The 18,313-nt window shown below is 42.0% G+C and overlaps 1 protein-coding gene across 1 annotated transcript in view; it reads right to left on the reverse strand.

Annotated features, from left to right (window-relative positions):
* Nucleotides 1-18,313, reverse strand: part of LOC118556502 (death-associated protein kinase 1-like) — an 86,763-nt gene that overhangs the window by 13,644 nt on the left and 54,806 nt on the right. Inside the window, exons 11-18 of the mRNA XM_036144391.1 lie at nt 17,241-17,333; nt 15,518-15,637; nt 14,545-14,643; nt 12,147-12,245; nt 9,184-9,282; nt 8,904-9,101; nt 7,005-7,202; nt 1,307-1,405 (exon numbers count right to left, since the gene is read on the reverse strand). Coding sequence (XP_036000284.1) covers nt 1,307-1,405; nt 7,005-7,202; nt 8,904-9,101; nt 9,184-9,282; nt 12,147-12,245; nt 14,545-14,643; nt 15,518-15,637; nt 17,241-17,333 — 1,005 coding nt within the window. The remainder of the gene's footprint in view (nt 1-1,306; nt 1,406-7,004; nt 7,203-8,903; nt 9,102-9,183; nt 9,283-12,146; nt 12,246-14,544; nt 14,644-15,517; nt 15,638-17,240; nt 17,334-18,313) is intronic.

Here is an 18,313-nt window from a genome sequence, read left to right on the forward strand (position 1 = left end):
GGTTATGGAAAACCAGCAAAAATCTTTTTCTAGTTTTCATTTTTATTGCTGTAGAACAACAGTGAGCCTTAAGCTGAAAATGCAAATAAGGAGAAAGCAAAGAGTGAGCGCTACAGATGGCGCGGTGTCACAACTACTACTGCTGATGCTTGGCTCCCACGGATGAACATCAGATCACTCATGGCGTTACATAACTGTTGCTGCGCAGACTTTCAAAGGATGAGGAATAATTATATAAGCAACCTGACATGGTTTCAGTCTGAATACAAAAAGATTTCTAAGAGTTGGAGCATGCAGAGCCTTCATCTCCACCTTCCTCTGCTGCTTCATGACAACGCAGACATCTGGACAATAAATTATACATTTCACTACGGCCCTGCTAGATTAAACATGCATTTCACATCAGCCGTCATACAATATTAAGCTCCAGGGAGATAAAGACAGAAAACTATCTGTGTGGAGCAGCTGGAGGGAAGAGTTAGGACCCAGGGGCCCAAAAAAAGAAAACATATATTTATGGGTTTTTGGGGAGGATTTAGGTTTTTTGTTATGGGACCTGAACTTTTTGCAGCACCCAGACTGCAGGTCCCATCCAAATGTCCAAAACACAAAGAAATCACTCCAGAAAATCAAGCTTATGAAACCATTATGTTAAATTAACATTGAAATCATATTTGAAAAGAATATGCAGATATGCCAGGATTTCAAAAACCAACAGCAGGAAGGCTAGAAAATAGCATGAATGCAAATAATTTTAGCTCTTAAAGATAAATGAGAATTGCTACACAACTCATTTATAAATCTTTGAGTTTGAGTTCATAAAAATAGACGCATAAACCAGCAAAGTCAGCAAAGTGAAAGTGAAAAAAAGTGCAACAATATCACTTAAAACTAAATACTTGGAAACAAAATGTGGATGATATTCAAGGAGGGAACTAAAGTTTATAATCTAACTCAGATAAAACCAGAGAATCTGGACTCTGACTTCTGAAAGCTGGAGACCAGAACCTGGTAAAGCTGTAAAGATTCAGGGGAACAATCCTTTGTCAGGAAACCTTCAGAAATCTGCTGGACATTGAAACACTGCAGGGATCTGTGAATTTAAGTTTTGAGGTTTCATTCTTCCAGGAGCTCTGCAGCTCTAGCTAAAACAAAACAATTACTTTCCTCAAACAATTAAGCCATTAATTAAAGAGATTTCTTTCTTAAATTTCTATATAAAGCTGTGTTGATCATCAACTGTAATTATTTTAAATCACGGCACCGTGTGTTGGCTTTGTGCGACCACAGTGAGGTGCTGACTCACGTTTGTGACGGCATCGATGTTGGCGCCGGCCAGGCAGAGGTGACGCACCACCTCCAGGCTCCCGTTACCTGCAGCCAGGTGGAGAGGAGTTCTTCCAAACTGGACACAAACATCAACAGTAAGTTAAAGTTTGCAGGCCAACAAAACCATTACAACTTACTATGTGTTTTAATTACAGAGAGAGATGCTATCTTTGATTTAAGCTCAAATTATTCTGCTGTGGATCAGTGCAGGTTCCCAGGAGCTGAGATGTTCCTCAGAGCGTACAGAAGAAGGTCCAGCACAGACTGCATGTCCTGAACCTCCTCAGGAAGTACAACACTACAGCAGACCTGCTGGTCATCTTCACACATTTAATTAGCCCTTTGGCTCATCCTCAAAACAGAACCCATCCAAACTACAACAATTAGGTCTGCATGGAGGATCATCAGGACTGAGCCTTCTTCATCCAGGACTTGTTCAGCTTCAGGAAAACCCTGATGAACACTGAACAGGCAGGACGCCCAGATCAATAACGTGCATATTTCCACCAACCTGACCAGGGTTGGATTCTATTGTAGAAACATTTTCCTTCAGGTTGTAGAGGCAACAGGTTCAGGTGAGAACTCCAGACATCCCTCTCCAGCTCATTGTGGAGGATCTCAAAGCATTCCCAGGCCAGACAGGATAAAGTCCCTGCAGAGGGTTCAGGATCTCCTCCCAGTGATAAAACCTCTAAAGGGAGGAACCCAGCTTCCTAAATGCAGAGAAGCCCTGCATCTAAAAGGAGTCATTGTTCTTGGAGCGCTCCTCTGGATGACAGAGCTCCTCCCCAGATCTCCACTGAGCATGGCTAGCCTCCAGAGAAAGCTCATTTCAGCTTGTATCCAGGATCCAGACCTCATGACCATAGATCATGGTAGGAAGAGCTTTGCTATGAGCTCAGCTCTTTCACCAGGTTAGATATTATCTGAAACCAGTAACTGGGGAATAACTCCCTGACACTGAAAGTCACAGATGTGGAATGCATAAAGGCTCAGTTATCTAAGGACAGCATGTTTACGTGGACAAACCCTGGAGTGTGAGACTTCAGTGAGCCAGTGACATATCTACTGCAGACATGTGAGGGAGGTAGCGCTCCTGCAGGAGATCTATAGAAAGCTCATGTAACGCGTATCTGAGGCTCTTCCATTCCTTTTCCCCACGTCAGAATGATGAGAGCCTGAGCTGACTCTGGTAACCAGCCCTCTGTTTACATTAAAATGGTAAAGTACAGTTTCTCTTTCCAGAGCCATTTACTACTAAAGTATTCTTCTCCGGGGTGAAAGAACCTAACGGGACGCAGAGGTGTCCTAGCGCCACCAAGGGGCGGTAAATATAAACCACAGACAGAGTGAAACACAAAGCTAACGGTGGCTGTGAGGTGAATTCTCAGAGTGTTTCTACGTTCAAACACAGGAATCCATCTTGTAACGCTCTGGCTTCAACCGAGCCATTTTAACCAAAAACCATTTTAACTTCTTACAGCGATTGGCTAAACCAACCTTTGGGAGGCGGGCACTAGGTGTCGCTTCGCCCAATCAGCTCAGAGTTCTGCTGATATTCCTGGTTCTAATGGAGCCGTCCCAGATTGATGATGCAGCACAGAAGTTCTGCACATCATCAATCTGGTTCACCAGGTTAACAAAAAGCTGCAGAAGATGATCTTTCCAGAAAGCACAATTACTGCTGCATATTAAAATGTTTTCTGTTTGTAAAACATCAATCATTCAAACACTTGTTTTTGCAAGTAGTGATCATAAAATCTTAGAAACAGCCTATTTATACACATATTAAAGCACAAAGTGCATCAGCACAGACTCCTGTACATTATGCTGTTACATGGAAGCTAATATCTGGTTAACTTGCTGTATTGATGCTTTAGACACACCAGACACTCGTCTGATGCTTCAGGCATCAAGCAGGATGACCAACTATGACTCCTGGAGTCAGACTCACTTTTCCTCCATTTCTCACTCCTTCAGTCTTTCTCTCTCTCTCAAACCTCACTCCAAACCAGGAAGCTTGCAGCACTGAGACTCCAACAGCCTCCTGGCTGTTTATGATTGCAGTTTGAAACAGAAAACATTGAACCCTGAGGAATCCCAACAGGAACTCTAAAATTCACCATGCAGCTTATTTAACTGTTTCTATGACCAAAACTCATCATGATGTCCTGGAGGTCCCCAGCCCTGATCCTCAGGGGCCCACTGTCCTGCATGGTTTAGATCAGGGGTCTGCAACGTTTACAGTCAAAAGAGCCATTTTGCCTACAGTCCACTTGAATTAAACTCGTTCACAGCCGCAAATGTTGCCTGGCCTTTTGAAAAAAGACAAGTTATAATTTGTGATAAAGATCTACTGTAGGAAATATGTTGTCATCGTTAAAGAAACGCCATTTTATGTCTATTTTGAGGTTTGAAAAAATAGGATGGATGGAATGTTGATATTTGTGGATGATGATATAAAAAAAAAATCATAGTTTCCAACACAATGAAAAAATATTGATTTAAAATTAAATGTTACTGGCACTTTTAGCATCATTCTGTTGTGAAAATTAAAAGCAATTATTCCAAGAAAAAGTTACTAAAACCTGTATTTATTATCATTACTACATTTAAATACCATAATAAAAATATTATTTGTAGCCAAAGTTATTAAGAGCCACTGTGGAAGGTCCAAAGAGCCACTTGCGGCTCCAGAGCCACAGGTTGCAGACCCCTGGTTTAGATGTTCCTCTTCAACAAACTTGATTTAAATAAAATAATTACCTCCTTAGCATGTCACCAAGAGACGAAGAAATATATTGATCACCATTTAATTTAAATCTCCCTTCTAACCCTTTTACACCCCAGTAACGAGTTAAACTGACTGCTGCCTCTGATTGGCCGGATCTAACATCCAGATAATTTATTTAGCATTAATCACCCACAATGCAGGATGTAGTTTAGACAACATGTTTAAGTCAAAAATACAGATAAAGTAAACACTTGTCTTTGTTGGTTAAATCTGCCGCTTTTACATTTCTTGTCATCTGTTTATGATGAACACAGTTAAAGTAGTAGTTTAATAAAATAGTGATCACTGTAATCATTAAAACCAGTACTGTAGTTTTCAGACCATAAGGCGCACCACATTATAAGGCGTATTAAATATTCTTGTGTAATATCACTCCTCCACGTCCACAGCTCTCTATCCGTCTCTGTGGGAGGACAGAGTAGCTGGACTACACTGCCCTGTTTCTGACATAAGGCCAAAATAAACTTTTATATTTAATTAACTTATTAGGTTTATTGTTGCTAGTGCGTACTCCAGGCTGCCTTACATGAATGCACTTCTAGTTTAGACATTACAGTCAGGCTGTCTGGTAGACAGCTCAGGGGTCCTCAGGTAGTGACACAGTGTACCGTAATGCTCCTAATATCCATTGAGTGGAGCGGCTTTGTTGCTAAACAAAGTCATATTTACACATTTTATTAGATTTATGAGCGCATTCTACCACATAAAATCAGTCAGTAAACACAACAGTGATCATATATGAGGCACAGCAACAATTTTGAAGAAGATTTAGGGATTTTAAGTGCACCTTATAGTCCAAAGAATAGGGTAATTGCTTCATCTGTAATTACAGAGAGACGTCACATGTCCTCCCCTCCTCCTCTTGGCTGTGCTGGTACCTTCCTCAGCAGCTGAGAGGAATAAATCACTTCCAGACAGGAGAAGGTGCTACATGGCCGGCTTTAGAGAGATTCCTTACAGCTCAGCCGTTTATGACTGTTTACACTGCAGAAAGCAGCAAATGCAGCGCCGCCTGAATGCACCAGTGATTTAATGATCACCATAATGACGGAATATGTTACCTTATTCAAACATAAGGTAAAGATGAACTAACGACTCAGCCTTTTTGTTTAATTCTTCTTAAACATGAACGTGTTACCTGCCTCTGGTAGAAATAGCAGTTACATCCAAAAGAAAACGTGTTTTAAGCAGCTTTTTATCTGTGGTTTAAACAGAGGATCCATCTTTTTCTATGACTCTGTAAACAGAGGATGGGACGTTTTCCATTCCCTCCCGCTGTTTTTGTTCCAAACCCCGGCACAGAGTGTGTGACACAGTGTGCGATCTGCTGCTTTAGATAAGCCTGAAATAAGGGAAAATAATGCATAAATCACAACATATCTGGCAGATACACATCACTTCGGGGAACTACGCTCAGAAATGTTCCTGACTGCGAGCAGCATCAGGAAAAGCCACCCTACTGCAGAATACATTAAAACAGATGGTGTCAGAATAGAAAGTGAAATGAGCAGCGTGTGGGTAGACGTGTCTGACGAAGCAGAGACGGCTCCTCAGTACTGAAGCCCCCTGAAACTTCATCTGCAGAGGAAAATGTCTTTCATACCAACAGGACGGATGATGAGCATCAAAATAAAGTTTTAATGGTGAAGCCATCCTTGATAAGCTTCACAGAAAAGTATTAGTTTCAGTAGAGGCACCAGATGTTTACAAAAGAAATGTGGAAAATCCTGAAACTGCGAGTATAAAACATCTGCTTTTTGTCTGAAATTAGGTGCAATAATCATTGGCTGAGCATCGGGATAAAACATCTGCAGAGAGCAGAATATGTGGACACGCCTTAGTTTTAGTGAAACCAAATGGAAAAGTCAAAACAGCTAATATAGTTGGACCCTGCATGTCTTTGCAGCATTATGTTCAAGTCTGAACTGAACAAAAGAACAAGAGATAAAAGCTGCCACACAAAAATAACTGAAGACACTCATGTTGTCTGTATACAGTCTGATTCTGATCTATCAATGATTTAATAAGATTTAATTTTGGACCTCCCGCTACATGTAGCTTTAGAGGAAATTCATAGAACAATAAACCAAGTAGTTTATGATGGATGTATATTGATATATAGATGACAGACAGAAAAACACAGATGACTGAATTGTTGAGATATATATAGATGTTGTGATGAATGGAAACAGGGGTCTGGAAAAAAAAAACATTTTCTTCTCCCAAACATCTGGAACAGACAGAAGAAAAACAGTCAGACAGATAGATGAACATCTGGATGGAGGGAAGATGGATGGTGATGCAGCTCAAAGCGTGTGCTAATGCTAGCTTAGCATGTAGCATGTAGCGCCGTTCTGATCCATCTGCTTGGAAAGTTTCCCTGAACAACGCTTCTGTGTTTATCTCGTCTATAAAGACGGTTGCATGTTTTCTTCTGGCTGTTCTCCACATGTTAGCAGACTTAAAAGCTTTGCTAACATGTGCGCTTATGTGAACGGGTCAGTTTATATTATTCAAATCTGTATCTTTGAATACTTTTTTATGTTTTGATTATATCGTGACATTGTTTTTTGGCAACCCTAGTATATACTATTTTGTATATCTACTATATTTAAAACAAACATGACGCTTAGCCTGGCAGGGTATGGGTGGGGGGTGTATGGACGCGTGAAGCCTGGCACTAAGGCTGGCCAATATAACAAGATATTTCAAATATTGACATTTCTTAAGAGACTATCGTTTATATCGAGATGGTCTCTGTTGTGTTAGAATTATACTTTTATTTATTCCAATAGGTCATTTTTCAGCCATTTCTCATCATCTATAGCCAGATAATGAGTTTCACACATCACTGACGAGGCTCCTGCTTCGTTAGGCTCACCTTGTTGGGCAGGTCGAGGCTCGCCTTGGCGTTGCACATCGCCATGACGATGGCCAGGTTACCATCCTTGCAGGCGACGTGGAGCGGCGTGTTGCCATGGCAATCCTGTTGGTCCAGATGGCAGCGTTGTCTGAGGAGGCAGCGGACAACTTCTACCTGACACCTGCGCACAGCCAGGTGGAGAGCCGTGTGTCCGTCCTGCCGACAAAAACAGGAACGACCCTCAGACGCCTTTCAATAAGAAAACAGTGAATAAAACAGACTTTGTGCAGCAATTACTGACACACGCATGTTCTGTCAGTCTGACTCAGGTTTCTGTTTACGTGTGAGACGTAGTGGCATCATCGTCACAGCCATCCATCATCGCTTTCTTCTAACTCGTCTGGACAGTTTGTCTCTAGTTCTCTGCTGTCCATCGTTTTCAATTTAGAAATTGCCCAAATCCAGTGAAAATAAATTCAATTCCATTTTATTTATATAGCACCAATTCACATCACATCATCTCAAGGCTCTCAAAGTCAGCTTCCATCAGATCCTCCAGGTTGGTGAGAAAGTTTCCTCTCTAAGGAAACCCAGCAGGTTGCATCAAGTCTCTCCAAGCAGCATTCACTCCTCCTGAAAGAGCGTAGAGCCACAGTGGACAGTCGTCTGCATTGTTGATGGCTTTGCAGCAATCCCTCATACTGAGCATGCATGAAGCGACAGTGGAGAGGAAAACTCCCCTTTAACAGGGAGGAGAACCTCCAGCAGAACCAGAACCAGGCTCAGTGTGAACGCTCATCTGCCTCCACCCACTGGGGCTTAGAGAAGACAGAGCAGAGACACAGAAAGCACAGAAGCTCACATTGACCCAGGAGTACTTTCTATGTTAGAGAAGACAGAGCAGAGACACAGAAAGCTCAGAAGCTCACATTGACCCAGGAGTACTTTCTATGGTAGAGAAGACAGAGCAGAGACACAGAAAGCACAGAAGCTCACATTGACCCAGGAGTACTTTCTATGTTAGAGAAGACAGAGCAGAGACACAGAAAGCACAGAAGCTCACATTGACCCAGGAGTACTTTCTATGTTAGAGAAGACAGAGCAGAGACACAGAAAGCTCAGAAGCTCACATTGACCCAGGAGTACTTTCTATGGTAGAGAAGACAGAGCAGAGACACAGAAAGCACAGAAGCTCACATTGACCCAGGAGTACTTTCTATGTTAGAGAAGACAGAGCAGAGACACAGAAAGCTCAGAAGCTCACATTGACCCAGGAGTACTTTCTATGGTAGAGAAGACAGAGCAGAGACACAGAAAGCACAGAAGCTCACATTGACCCAGGAGTACTTTCTATGTTAGAGAAGACAGAGCAGAGACACAGAAAGCTCAGAAGCTCACATTGACCCAGGAGTACTTTCTATGTTAGAGAAGACAGAGCAGAGACACAGAAAGCACAGAAGCTCACATTGACCCAGGAGTACTTTCTATGTTAGAGAAGACAGAGCAGAGACACAGAAAGCACAGAAGCTCACATTGACCCAGGAGTACTTTCTATGTTAGAGAAGACAGAGCAGAGACACAGAAAGCACAGAAGCTCACATTGACCCAGGAGTATTTTCTATGGTAGATGGTAATAGAGGATGATCTGCCTCCCCTGATGATGTCACAGCTAACAGAACACCAGACCAGGTGTACCTTCTATGGAGAGAAAATGACGGAACATAAAGGTAAAAGCTGAAATAACAAATCAAGCAATGGAATAACTGAGTGTCTGCAGCAGGAAACTAGAAGAGGATGTTGACCCAATGCTGTAGCTGACCCAGATGAGCTACAGCATTGCATGGCTCATTATGCTCAATAAAGCCAACAGAGTTATAAAGTTGTTGCTTTTATTTTGTTAGACCAGCTGATAATCACCTTGTCTGTGGCCTCCAGGTCAGCCTTGTGCTCCACCAGGCACTCCACGATGTCCACGAAGCCCCGAGCAGAGGCGGTCAGCAGCGGACTCTCCCCTTCACGGTTCCTGGCGTCAACACGGCAGCCTGCCTGGCAGAGCGCTCTGGCTACGGCAGAATATCCATGCCAAGCAGCACAGTGCAGCGGCGTCTCCTGCTCCTGAAGAACCACGGTGAGAAGGAAGCGTAAACCCAGGATCTCCTGATATAACTCTGTCAGGTCTGACGCAGAGAGTCCTCACCCTGTCCGTCAGGTCTGGGTTGGCCCGGACGCTGCACAGGTAGCTCACCACGTCAACGTTGCCGTACCGAGCAGCAACATGCAGAGCCGTCTCTCCAGACTGCAGGAGAAAAGCAACAAATGCCGTTATTCCCATAGCACTGTGAAAAACAACCTGAAAGAGGTGAAAGCCTCTCTAACGCCCCCCCCCCCCCGCTGCAACGCAACACGCTTTCTACCAAAAATACAACATTAGATGCAAGTTTATAGCTCGCAAGAAACATTTGCACACAATTCTCATTTTTTAATTCTTATTAAAGAAGACTGACTGTGATACAAAATTTAAGAGACATGCAGTACAATATTTATCATGATTATAAACACATTTTAAAGGATGAAACACATTTATAGGTTATGGGTGAGTAACAATGTGTGGCATTATCTTTGTTATACATTATTTTAGGAGCAATCTTCCGTCGTCGGCCATTACATCAGAGTTTCTACAGTTTAATCTCCTTTTAGTGAGCAGCCAGAGAAACTGGCAGAGTTTTCTCTGGCTGTATGGAGCACATAGTGCAACAGTGCTGCCCCTCCCCAACCTGTTGCTGCATGGTCTTTAGCTTCTTATATTCTCATTTTTACGCTATAAGAAGCAGAACTACAACAGGGGATATTATACTGTGTAATAAGCAGACTTAAAACTATTGTCTTAATATTTTAGATCCCAACATTCAAAGCAAATCAAATACAGATGTGGGCAACATTAGTACAAAAGCATACTACATTTTAGCAGCAGTTAGTTTTTTTTAGCTTGAACTAATTTATCAGTGTTATATTTGTTTTTCATATCATTGTGTGAAACTCAAGGATTTAGCTCAAAATGTATAGTTTGGCCATTTAAATAAAACTCAACTTTTTGAATATTAATTTACAAGATGAAACCTAGTTTAACAGATTTACACTCTTACTTTAAAGTTTAACAGTAAATCAGATGTTATGCAAGTTATTGATGTTTGAGTCAAGGTTGACCAAAGTTTTTAGAAATGCTTTTGTAAGTTTTTGTTTAACACAGGCTCGTCCCTGTTACTGGCAAACTACACCCTGGATGATGAGTTTGCTTGTTTGTGGGAGACAGAGCCACTTAGAATAAAATCTAATGGATACAAAATACTTTGTAGAACTCTTAAGTCATCCTATATTTCTTTACATTTAGCAGTCAGACTTTGTTGTAATCTTTAAAGTGGTCTTGATCAATAGTTTTGCAGACTCTCTGACTGGCTTTAACTCTTCAGTTATTTTTAGTCAGGAAAACTCTGAGCTGTGAATCAATCAGAAATAAAATGGTTCCTAAACAGAGATGAACCGCTGACTTGTTACCGTTTGCCCAGTTCATTAGTATTTAATTTAAATCTATGAAAAACATCAAAGTTAACACAGTTTGGCAAACACAAAAGGGGATTTTGGCTTCAACAAGGTAATATTTGGCAACAAAACTCTGAAAAGCAAAGTTACCAGCAGGAGTGATTTAATTAGTAAATGAAGTGAGAAGCATGGTGGTGGCAGCATCATGCTGGGGAGGTGGTGTTGTGCTCCGGTGGCTAAAAGGAAGCCCGTTAAACTGAGTTGGCTATATGAATAAAGACACAGCCATGGTTAGAATAAATTGTTTAGATCAAAGCATATTAATGTGTTCAAATGGCCTAGTCAAAGTCTAGAACTAAATCCAGCTGAGAATTGGTTATGGGACTTGACTTTGTTCATAAGTTTCCATCAACGGTCTCTTATGCGCATTTTGAAGCATCGCATTAGAAAGTGTCGATGGAAACGGCAAATTAACTAAAATTTTGCAACATGGTTTTTATGCTCGCTTGAGGTGGTTTTTGACTTTTTAGAAAAACAGTAAATGTGCAAAGGAGGAGATGGAAACATTTGTGGAATCAGTTCTGCCATAGCGAACATTTACCTCACATGACTGATTATGGGGCCAAAACAGTAGCTTTAACAATTGCAAATATAAAATCAGCTGTTTCTGCTGCCGGTGTCTGGAACGTGTGAACTGACAGAGTGACGTCTGATTGGTAGGAACAAAAACCACTCTGCATATCATTAAAGCCTCGCTCCATCACTGCTCTGTGGTCCATGCTAGTTAGCAGCCTCTACTTCCTGTTCATTACAGCCAACATTATGCTGCGCATCTCCTGGTTAATTCACTACAACCAGGATATGTAACACGTCTGATGTTAATTTTCTTTTATCCGATATTTTAAAAGTTTGCTCAGAATTTTGCATGAGAATTGGAAACAGCTACAAACACCCTTCCTTCAGTTTCACTGAGCTTAAGGTATTTTTCAAAGGAGTTCGTTAAGAGCTGATAAGACTTAAACTGTGATTGCAGTCAGTGGTTTCACAGTATCGGCTCAGCTGGGCTGAACTTAAATGCACGTCACTTTTACATTTTTCTAGAATTAGAAACCTGAAAACGGCATCATTTCAGTTTATTTCTTATTTGGTCTGACAGGGACACCTCAGCTGGCTGAAAGTTATGGTGAAATAAACTAAAATCCAATCTTAACGATCCCTGGACAGGATGGAGGTAATAATGGGGAGAGTGCCTGAGGTGCAGATTAGCTCTGGTCTGGTGGATCAGGCTCTGCGTTCACAGGCAGACGAGGACGCGGCGGCTAAAAATCGTTGCAGAGACTGTAAACTGATTCTGGGATTATGTGTGCCAGAGCGAGCGCTGTAAAGTGAAAGCCACACCAGCAGCATAACAACACCCCCCCCCCATCTTTCTCAGTCTCCATGGCAACGACTATCAGCTGCTAAACGCCAGCGGAGCTTCTCCTCAGGTGTGGATGGTTTGTGGTCGTTTCAGAGCGATGCTTCTCAGGAGGTCTGCTGGCTGGCAGGAGTAACTGGAGTAGTAGCAAGGCCGTGTGCTTTAATGTGTGAGACATGCAGGCATGGGGGGGGGGGGGGGCTCACCTTATCTTGGACATCCAGAGGGCATTTCTTTTCATGGAGGAATCTCAGGGTGTCGACGTGGCCGTGTCTGGCGGCGTAGTAGATAGCGTTGGCTCCGCTCTGCAGGATCCAGGGAGAGGAGAACATTTCAGGTTTTATCCCAAACATCCAGACATCCAGACATCACCCACCGTGTTTCATCAACGTCCCGCACCCGGCCGCATCAGTCAGGGTGCTGCTATGGTAACGGAGCCACATCTCATCTTATTGTGCTTAATTCACACATCTATCATCCTGACAGCTCAGGAATGATCCCCACTAAACAACTCTGTTTACCAGATGAAGCTTCAGGGGATGAAAGGTGGGTCAAATGTATACATACACCCACACTGAGATTTGGTTACCGTACCCTAGTAAGCTCCAGAGAAACCACTCAATGTCCTGGAAAGATTCAGACTGGATGTGTGACCTCTATTTAAGGTCCATTCAGCTGGAGGTCCCTTCTAAAGCCTTCGTTAAGGTTGGAGCCTTCAGAGACTTGTTTGAGCTCCTGTCCCATTGAAACACCCACTAGTGTCCAGGTTTAACCCATTTGACCCAATCAGTCACCTTTCAAATTGAAAGAAACCGGTTAGTAGGATCGAGAACAACTTTAGGAACAATCCTAATCTGGAAATGATGAAAACAGCAGCGCCTCAGTCCACGCGTAGCTAGTTTCATCTTTCCATGGACGCATGGGGAACCAACCCATAGATCCAGATCAATACTTTCCTTTAAGCTTAGGGTTTATCTTTTTAACCCTTGTTTAAAAGGTGGAGACGAGTTGAACGTTGGTTGTTGGAACGTTTTCTGGTCAGAGGAGATGAACAATCAGATGATTGAGCCGTTTGGCCACAGTGGCTGAGAACATCGGACCACCGGATGCTGAGCTTAACGGTGGCAGCATCATGCTGTGGGTCCGTTTCCACTGGTGCACTGTGAGAGGTGGTTCAATAATAAAACCAGAGAACTACACAGGTCAACTCTTCAGCTTCATTTCCAGTCAGAAACTTTCTGGTTCAAACTGGGACATAACTGGGTGAAAGGACATTGATTCTAAAACTGTTTAAAAGTTGGATCAAACAGGATCGTCTGATCAGACTGGATCAAAGTCCAGTCTGAATTAGTCCAGGACCTTGTGGATAACATAAATCATGCAGTTCATCTTTAATAACTGCTGAAAACGTGTGGACTATGCTGTGAACCTGTGACGATTACCAAACTTATTTCTGGAAGCCTAAGTTTTGTCCTTTTCTAAAAGCTAAAGCGCTCTTCATGCAGCAGAAGATGCCGGTCTACCGGATCCTTCCAAGAAATCCTTCCCAGAACACAATTTTCCCAGAAAACCCAAACAACCTCCACGTTCTTGCTTAAAGTAGAGATGTCACGGTGTCTGCAGGAGCATATTACCACCAAAATAAACGCTGGATAAGAGGGAAACTTAAAACTCAAAAACTGTTTCAGATCCTCTGCAAATTTTAACTCGATACTTAATCAGCTCCATATAGACTAATAATCTATGTCCACTGACAGCATTGGCCACATTTGACTCCTTTCATTAATCACGCTGCAAAGTGATGCATAAAGACGAAGGCAACACGACGAGTCCCTGGACTTGATCTGATGTTTGGGTTTTAAAAGCTGGAGCTGGGCTCCGTTTTCCTTATTCTCACCAGTCAGACTCCGTTTTCCTGCATCTGCTTCAACGCTTTACTCAAACATACACTTCCTCAGCGGACGGGCCAGTGTAGGGCTGAGTTTGCCTTTAGGTTTACCTAAAATATTCCATTTATAATAACAGAACCTAAAGATTCCCATCCCTGATCAGCAGCTTAAATAGGAAATATGGTTCCTATAGCCTGACTGCTCAGAGTAAAACATTTGTTTAAACCATTATGATCATGATTTTACTACAAATCTCTGATGGATTAAGTCTGCTCCAAAAAACCCAAAAAGAAAATAAATCATAAACCTGCATCCCAGTTTGAAACCTATCAATTATTCTTGGTATCAAAAAAAAAAAAAAAAAAGATACCTTTAGTCTTTTTCAACTAATTGTATTCTAAATAATTTAAAGAGCAGACATCTTAATAACGATTAAACTTAATCTCTTTTTACTGATGAATATTAGAGTCAAAAATAAAAAGCTAAAGTGAACTCCTTTGCCCCTTTCAGGATATTACAGATATAAAATACCTGATATAAACAGGTTTATCTCAGATTCTCCCTAAGCGAGTTAGTTTAATTGAAGGCAACGCTGTGTGCTGTTTGCAGTGAGTTTCTCTTCACTCCACTCTGCAGTTTTAATGCGTTTAATTGGCGTCTAATAAACTCCACAGCTGGAATCAGAATCACGCTGAGGACAACAAACAGGTTTTACCTTGTCATTAGCCTGGATTTCTGCCCCTTTTCTCATCAACACCTCGATGATCTGAATGTTGCCGCAGCCGGCAGCAATCAGCAGCGGAGGCGTCCCATGCTGCGATTAAAACAAAAAACACACAATGCTGCTTTTAGTTTTATTAGGAAAGAAATAAAGGAGAGCTTCTTGTTCAAAAGGTTTTCAATCCTTAAAGACCTTTTAGTCCAAACTCCCTAAATGGAACCTTGTTTGTATCTTTTGCTGCAGAAATTGCATAATAAAATGAAAGAAAAGTTGAACTCCTGGCTGAAATTAATGATGTGTCAGTTAACAATTTAAATAGAAAACTCAAATGCAACTCTTACCCAACAGGGTTTTAAACTTAATTTAAAGGAAAGCAGGGTGTAGGAGTATTGTTGCAATATTGCAAGTGCGGCACTACCTAAATGTAATATTTGTTCAGACATATTTCAAGAGTCAGACACTAAGCTTTTCATGGTAATAATACATTTACCCAGTTAGATGGACTGACTGCTGACACCCCACGTTTCACCTGAGATACTTCAGCTCATGGAGAGTTGTGGGAATTTATTAATAGGTAAATAAAGAAAGAGTTAAGAAAATGAGATTATTCTCTGAAAAACTGGATAAGAAACTGAGGAAAATCCATAAAACTGGCAGGAAAGAATAATCAAACATGTAAAATACCCAAATCTTGACTCCTTCACTTGGGAGAAGATATCTAAGGATCTTTTAATTTGTCTAATCTTAAACAATGACGAGCAGAATCACTGGCTGCACTAGTTTAGTCTCCTGTGACGTAATAATAATTCTCTGCAGTAGCTGATAGTTAAAAAGGTCTAAAATATTTCCAAACCAAAAAAACACATTAAGGCTAAATTCTGCTCCGTGGGATGAAATGTTTGTGGATTTTTAAAAAACTCGGCTTCTATGAAGTTAGTGGGATGAAACAAAGTTGGTGGAGAGTGACCTTGTTGGGCTGGTTGACATCGTAACTGTTTAACGAGCCGAGGAGATGCTGCAGGCCGGGAACGTTGTCGTCATTTATGGCGTGGATGATGGCCTTCATCACAAAGGAGTCTTCCTCATCCTGTTCAGCCAGAAAAACAGACGTAGGTAAATTATTCTCCTGATCTTTCACACAATCCTCTAACCGGCTCAATCTTAGTATCGCAGCTTTATGAGGAGCAAAATTAAGACCGTCAGCAACTTGTGACCCAGCAACCTTGATCAAAAATCATTTGTGGAGCTCAGAAGTGGGCTGTGATGCTCTGCTGCACAAAGAGATGAAGAGCAGGAAGGATGGAGGAGAGGAGGATGGAGGAGAGGAGGCTAATGTGGCGTTTGTTCAGCCAAGCTTGACGCTGCAGCTACATTCCTCACCATAACCTTCCTGCTGCAGAGGAAAGCTCCTCAGAGCGCTGGGAAATGACACAGACGCAGCTCTCTGGGTAAAAAGGCCATGTTGGGGAGGAGAATGTCATTTTCTGATTGCCAATTACAAAGAACAGGATAAAAATGTTACAGCTACTGAGCCCTGAATCGCTTTAGCACATTTCTACAGAAGCGAAAAGTAACTTTGCATTTTAAGACTTCATTGTTTCTTCTTCTACTAGTTTAGTAAGATCACAAGATGCCTTTTCACTGCTGGGAAGCTTTAAATGTTTGCTGCATCTGCTGCTGCAGCAAACATTTAAAAAAAGATGAGATGAAGTTTGCCAACTTAAGATGCCAAACAGACCTAAACAAGTGCAAATCAGATAATTACATGACTGGAGTAGATTTATTTCAGTGATTATATTGAAAAAGTGAAATATAATCACGGTTGACGGTTATCCAGCAGGGAGCCATTTACACCATCACTGCTAAAGACGCTGACCGTTGGTAAAAAGTCACATTTTACGGCATATTAAGGGAAAGTTGAGTGGAAGGAGGAAGAGGATTGCACAAGCACCAGGGTAGACTGCAGCCTCCATAAGAAGGCGTGGACTGCAGCTGCAGACGGCCACATTTTAGCAGAGATACGGTGTTTTAATGTCTTTTGCTTCAGTTTTGAAGACTGTGGAGCATATTTGAAGAGTAATTACAGACTCGTTGTTCTGAACAAAAAGAAATAATGACCCAGAGTAAAACAAATATAGCTCTCTGTTATGGAACCTGCAGTTCAGAGTTTAAACTAAAGGAGGCGTTATAAGTCCAACCAGCACAGACACAAGGAAGTGTGTGAGATGTGGCTTTGGTCCTCAGCGTTCTGTAAATGATTAAGCTTCTAACAGCTTTAAGATAAAAGGGTTAGTGTGTCACGCTCCGTTTACAAACCGACTCATTCACTGATAAAACCTCAGAGTCCAGAGCGGTGGAGCTCACTCCGCCCAGCAAAGAGCTCCCAACAGGCCAACAAACCCGTGACCTGCAGCCCGTTGGGGGGGGGCTGGAAATATCAGAGCTGCTACATAGAGCACGAGGTCTTAATGAGCAAATCCACACCAATGAAACTAAGATAAAGTCATTAAGAGTCCATTTGCCCTGTTTACACACAGGCAGCTTGGTGCAGATATCAGCAGGAAACCTTTGGGGTCCTTAACGGCGTCAGCAGCAGCAAACAACTAAACTGCAGACTTTGCTGTAATGTAAATTAGATACGCTGGCAGCGCCGCCATGGATGAGGAAGAGGAGCCAGGTGTGGGTCTTACCAGCGTGTCGTCGCTGCGGGCCACGCTCATGTTGCTTCTGGACAGGAAGGAGCGGGACAGCCGGTTGCATAAGGAGATGAGTCGCACCGATTGCTGAGGAAACAACGAGGACATGTGGTCATAAGTCAGGCTCAAGTCAGGCTAAAGTCAAGCTAAGGTCAAGCTAAAGTCAGGCTAAAGTCAGGCTCAAGTCAGGCTCAAGTCAGGCTCAAGTCAGGCTCAAGTCAGGCTCAAGTCAGGCTCAAGTCAGGCTCAAGTCAGGCTCAAGTCAGGTTAAAGTCAGGTTAAAGTCAGGTTAGAGTCAGGTTAGAGTCAGGTTAGAGTCAGGTTAGAGTCAGGCTAAAGTCAGGTTAAAGTCAGGCTAAAGTCAGGCTAAAGTCAGGTTAAAGTCAGGCTAAAGTCAGGCTAAAGTCAGGCTAAAGTCAGGTTAAAGTCAGGCTAAAGTCAGGCTAAAGTCAGGTTAAAGTCAGGTTAAAGAGCGTCAAGCAGACATGCAGCATGATCTCCTTTTCTTTACTTGATGCTTCACATAGAACAGACCTTCACAGAATAAATGTATGTTGCATTTAAAGCAGCAGTGTCCAAACTTTAAGCGGAAAGTACTCGCCTTTTTCCCCCCTTTGTTACGAATCTAAAAATATTTGCTATATTCTTTCTGTTGCCTCCTCAAATATGACTAAACATGATTGTTTTACATGAACTTTTCTTTGTAGAAAATTGATCTGTAAATGAGTTTACAAACCAAAAAGAACAGAAACAGGTTTAATGTGAGCGATGGCAGACTGCTACCAAGGAAAAGTTATTCTGCTATAAAATCAGAACAAAATGTAATAAAATATCTACTTCATGTTGTACCTAATGTTTTCCATTTTAAGATTTTAATTAGTCAGTGAAAACCTTGCTAAAAGGTCTTTAGAGCGAGTCCGTCTCCATCCAGTTTGTTAAGTTGGGATGGAAGAGGCCGGCCACATAGCTACACGGGGCTACAGGTAGACCCCGGACTGAAGGTAAAATCTGTTGGGCTCTTTTTGGCATTAAGACAATAATTCTTATTGCCACATTGCCAGACAGGA

This window comes from Fundulus heteroclitus, chromosome 12 (assembly GCF_011125445.2).
Source record: "Fundulus heteroclitus isolate FHET01 chromosome 12, MU-UCD_Fhet_4.1, whole genome shotgun sequence".
Classification (NCBI taxonomy): Eukaryota; Metazoa; Chordata; class Actinopteri; order Cyprinodontiformes; family Fundulidae; genus Fundulus; species Fundulus heteroclitus.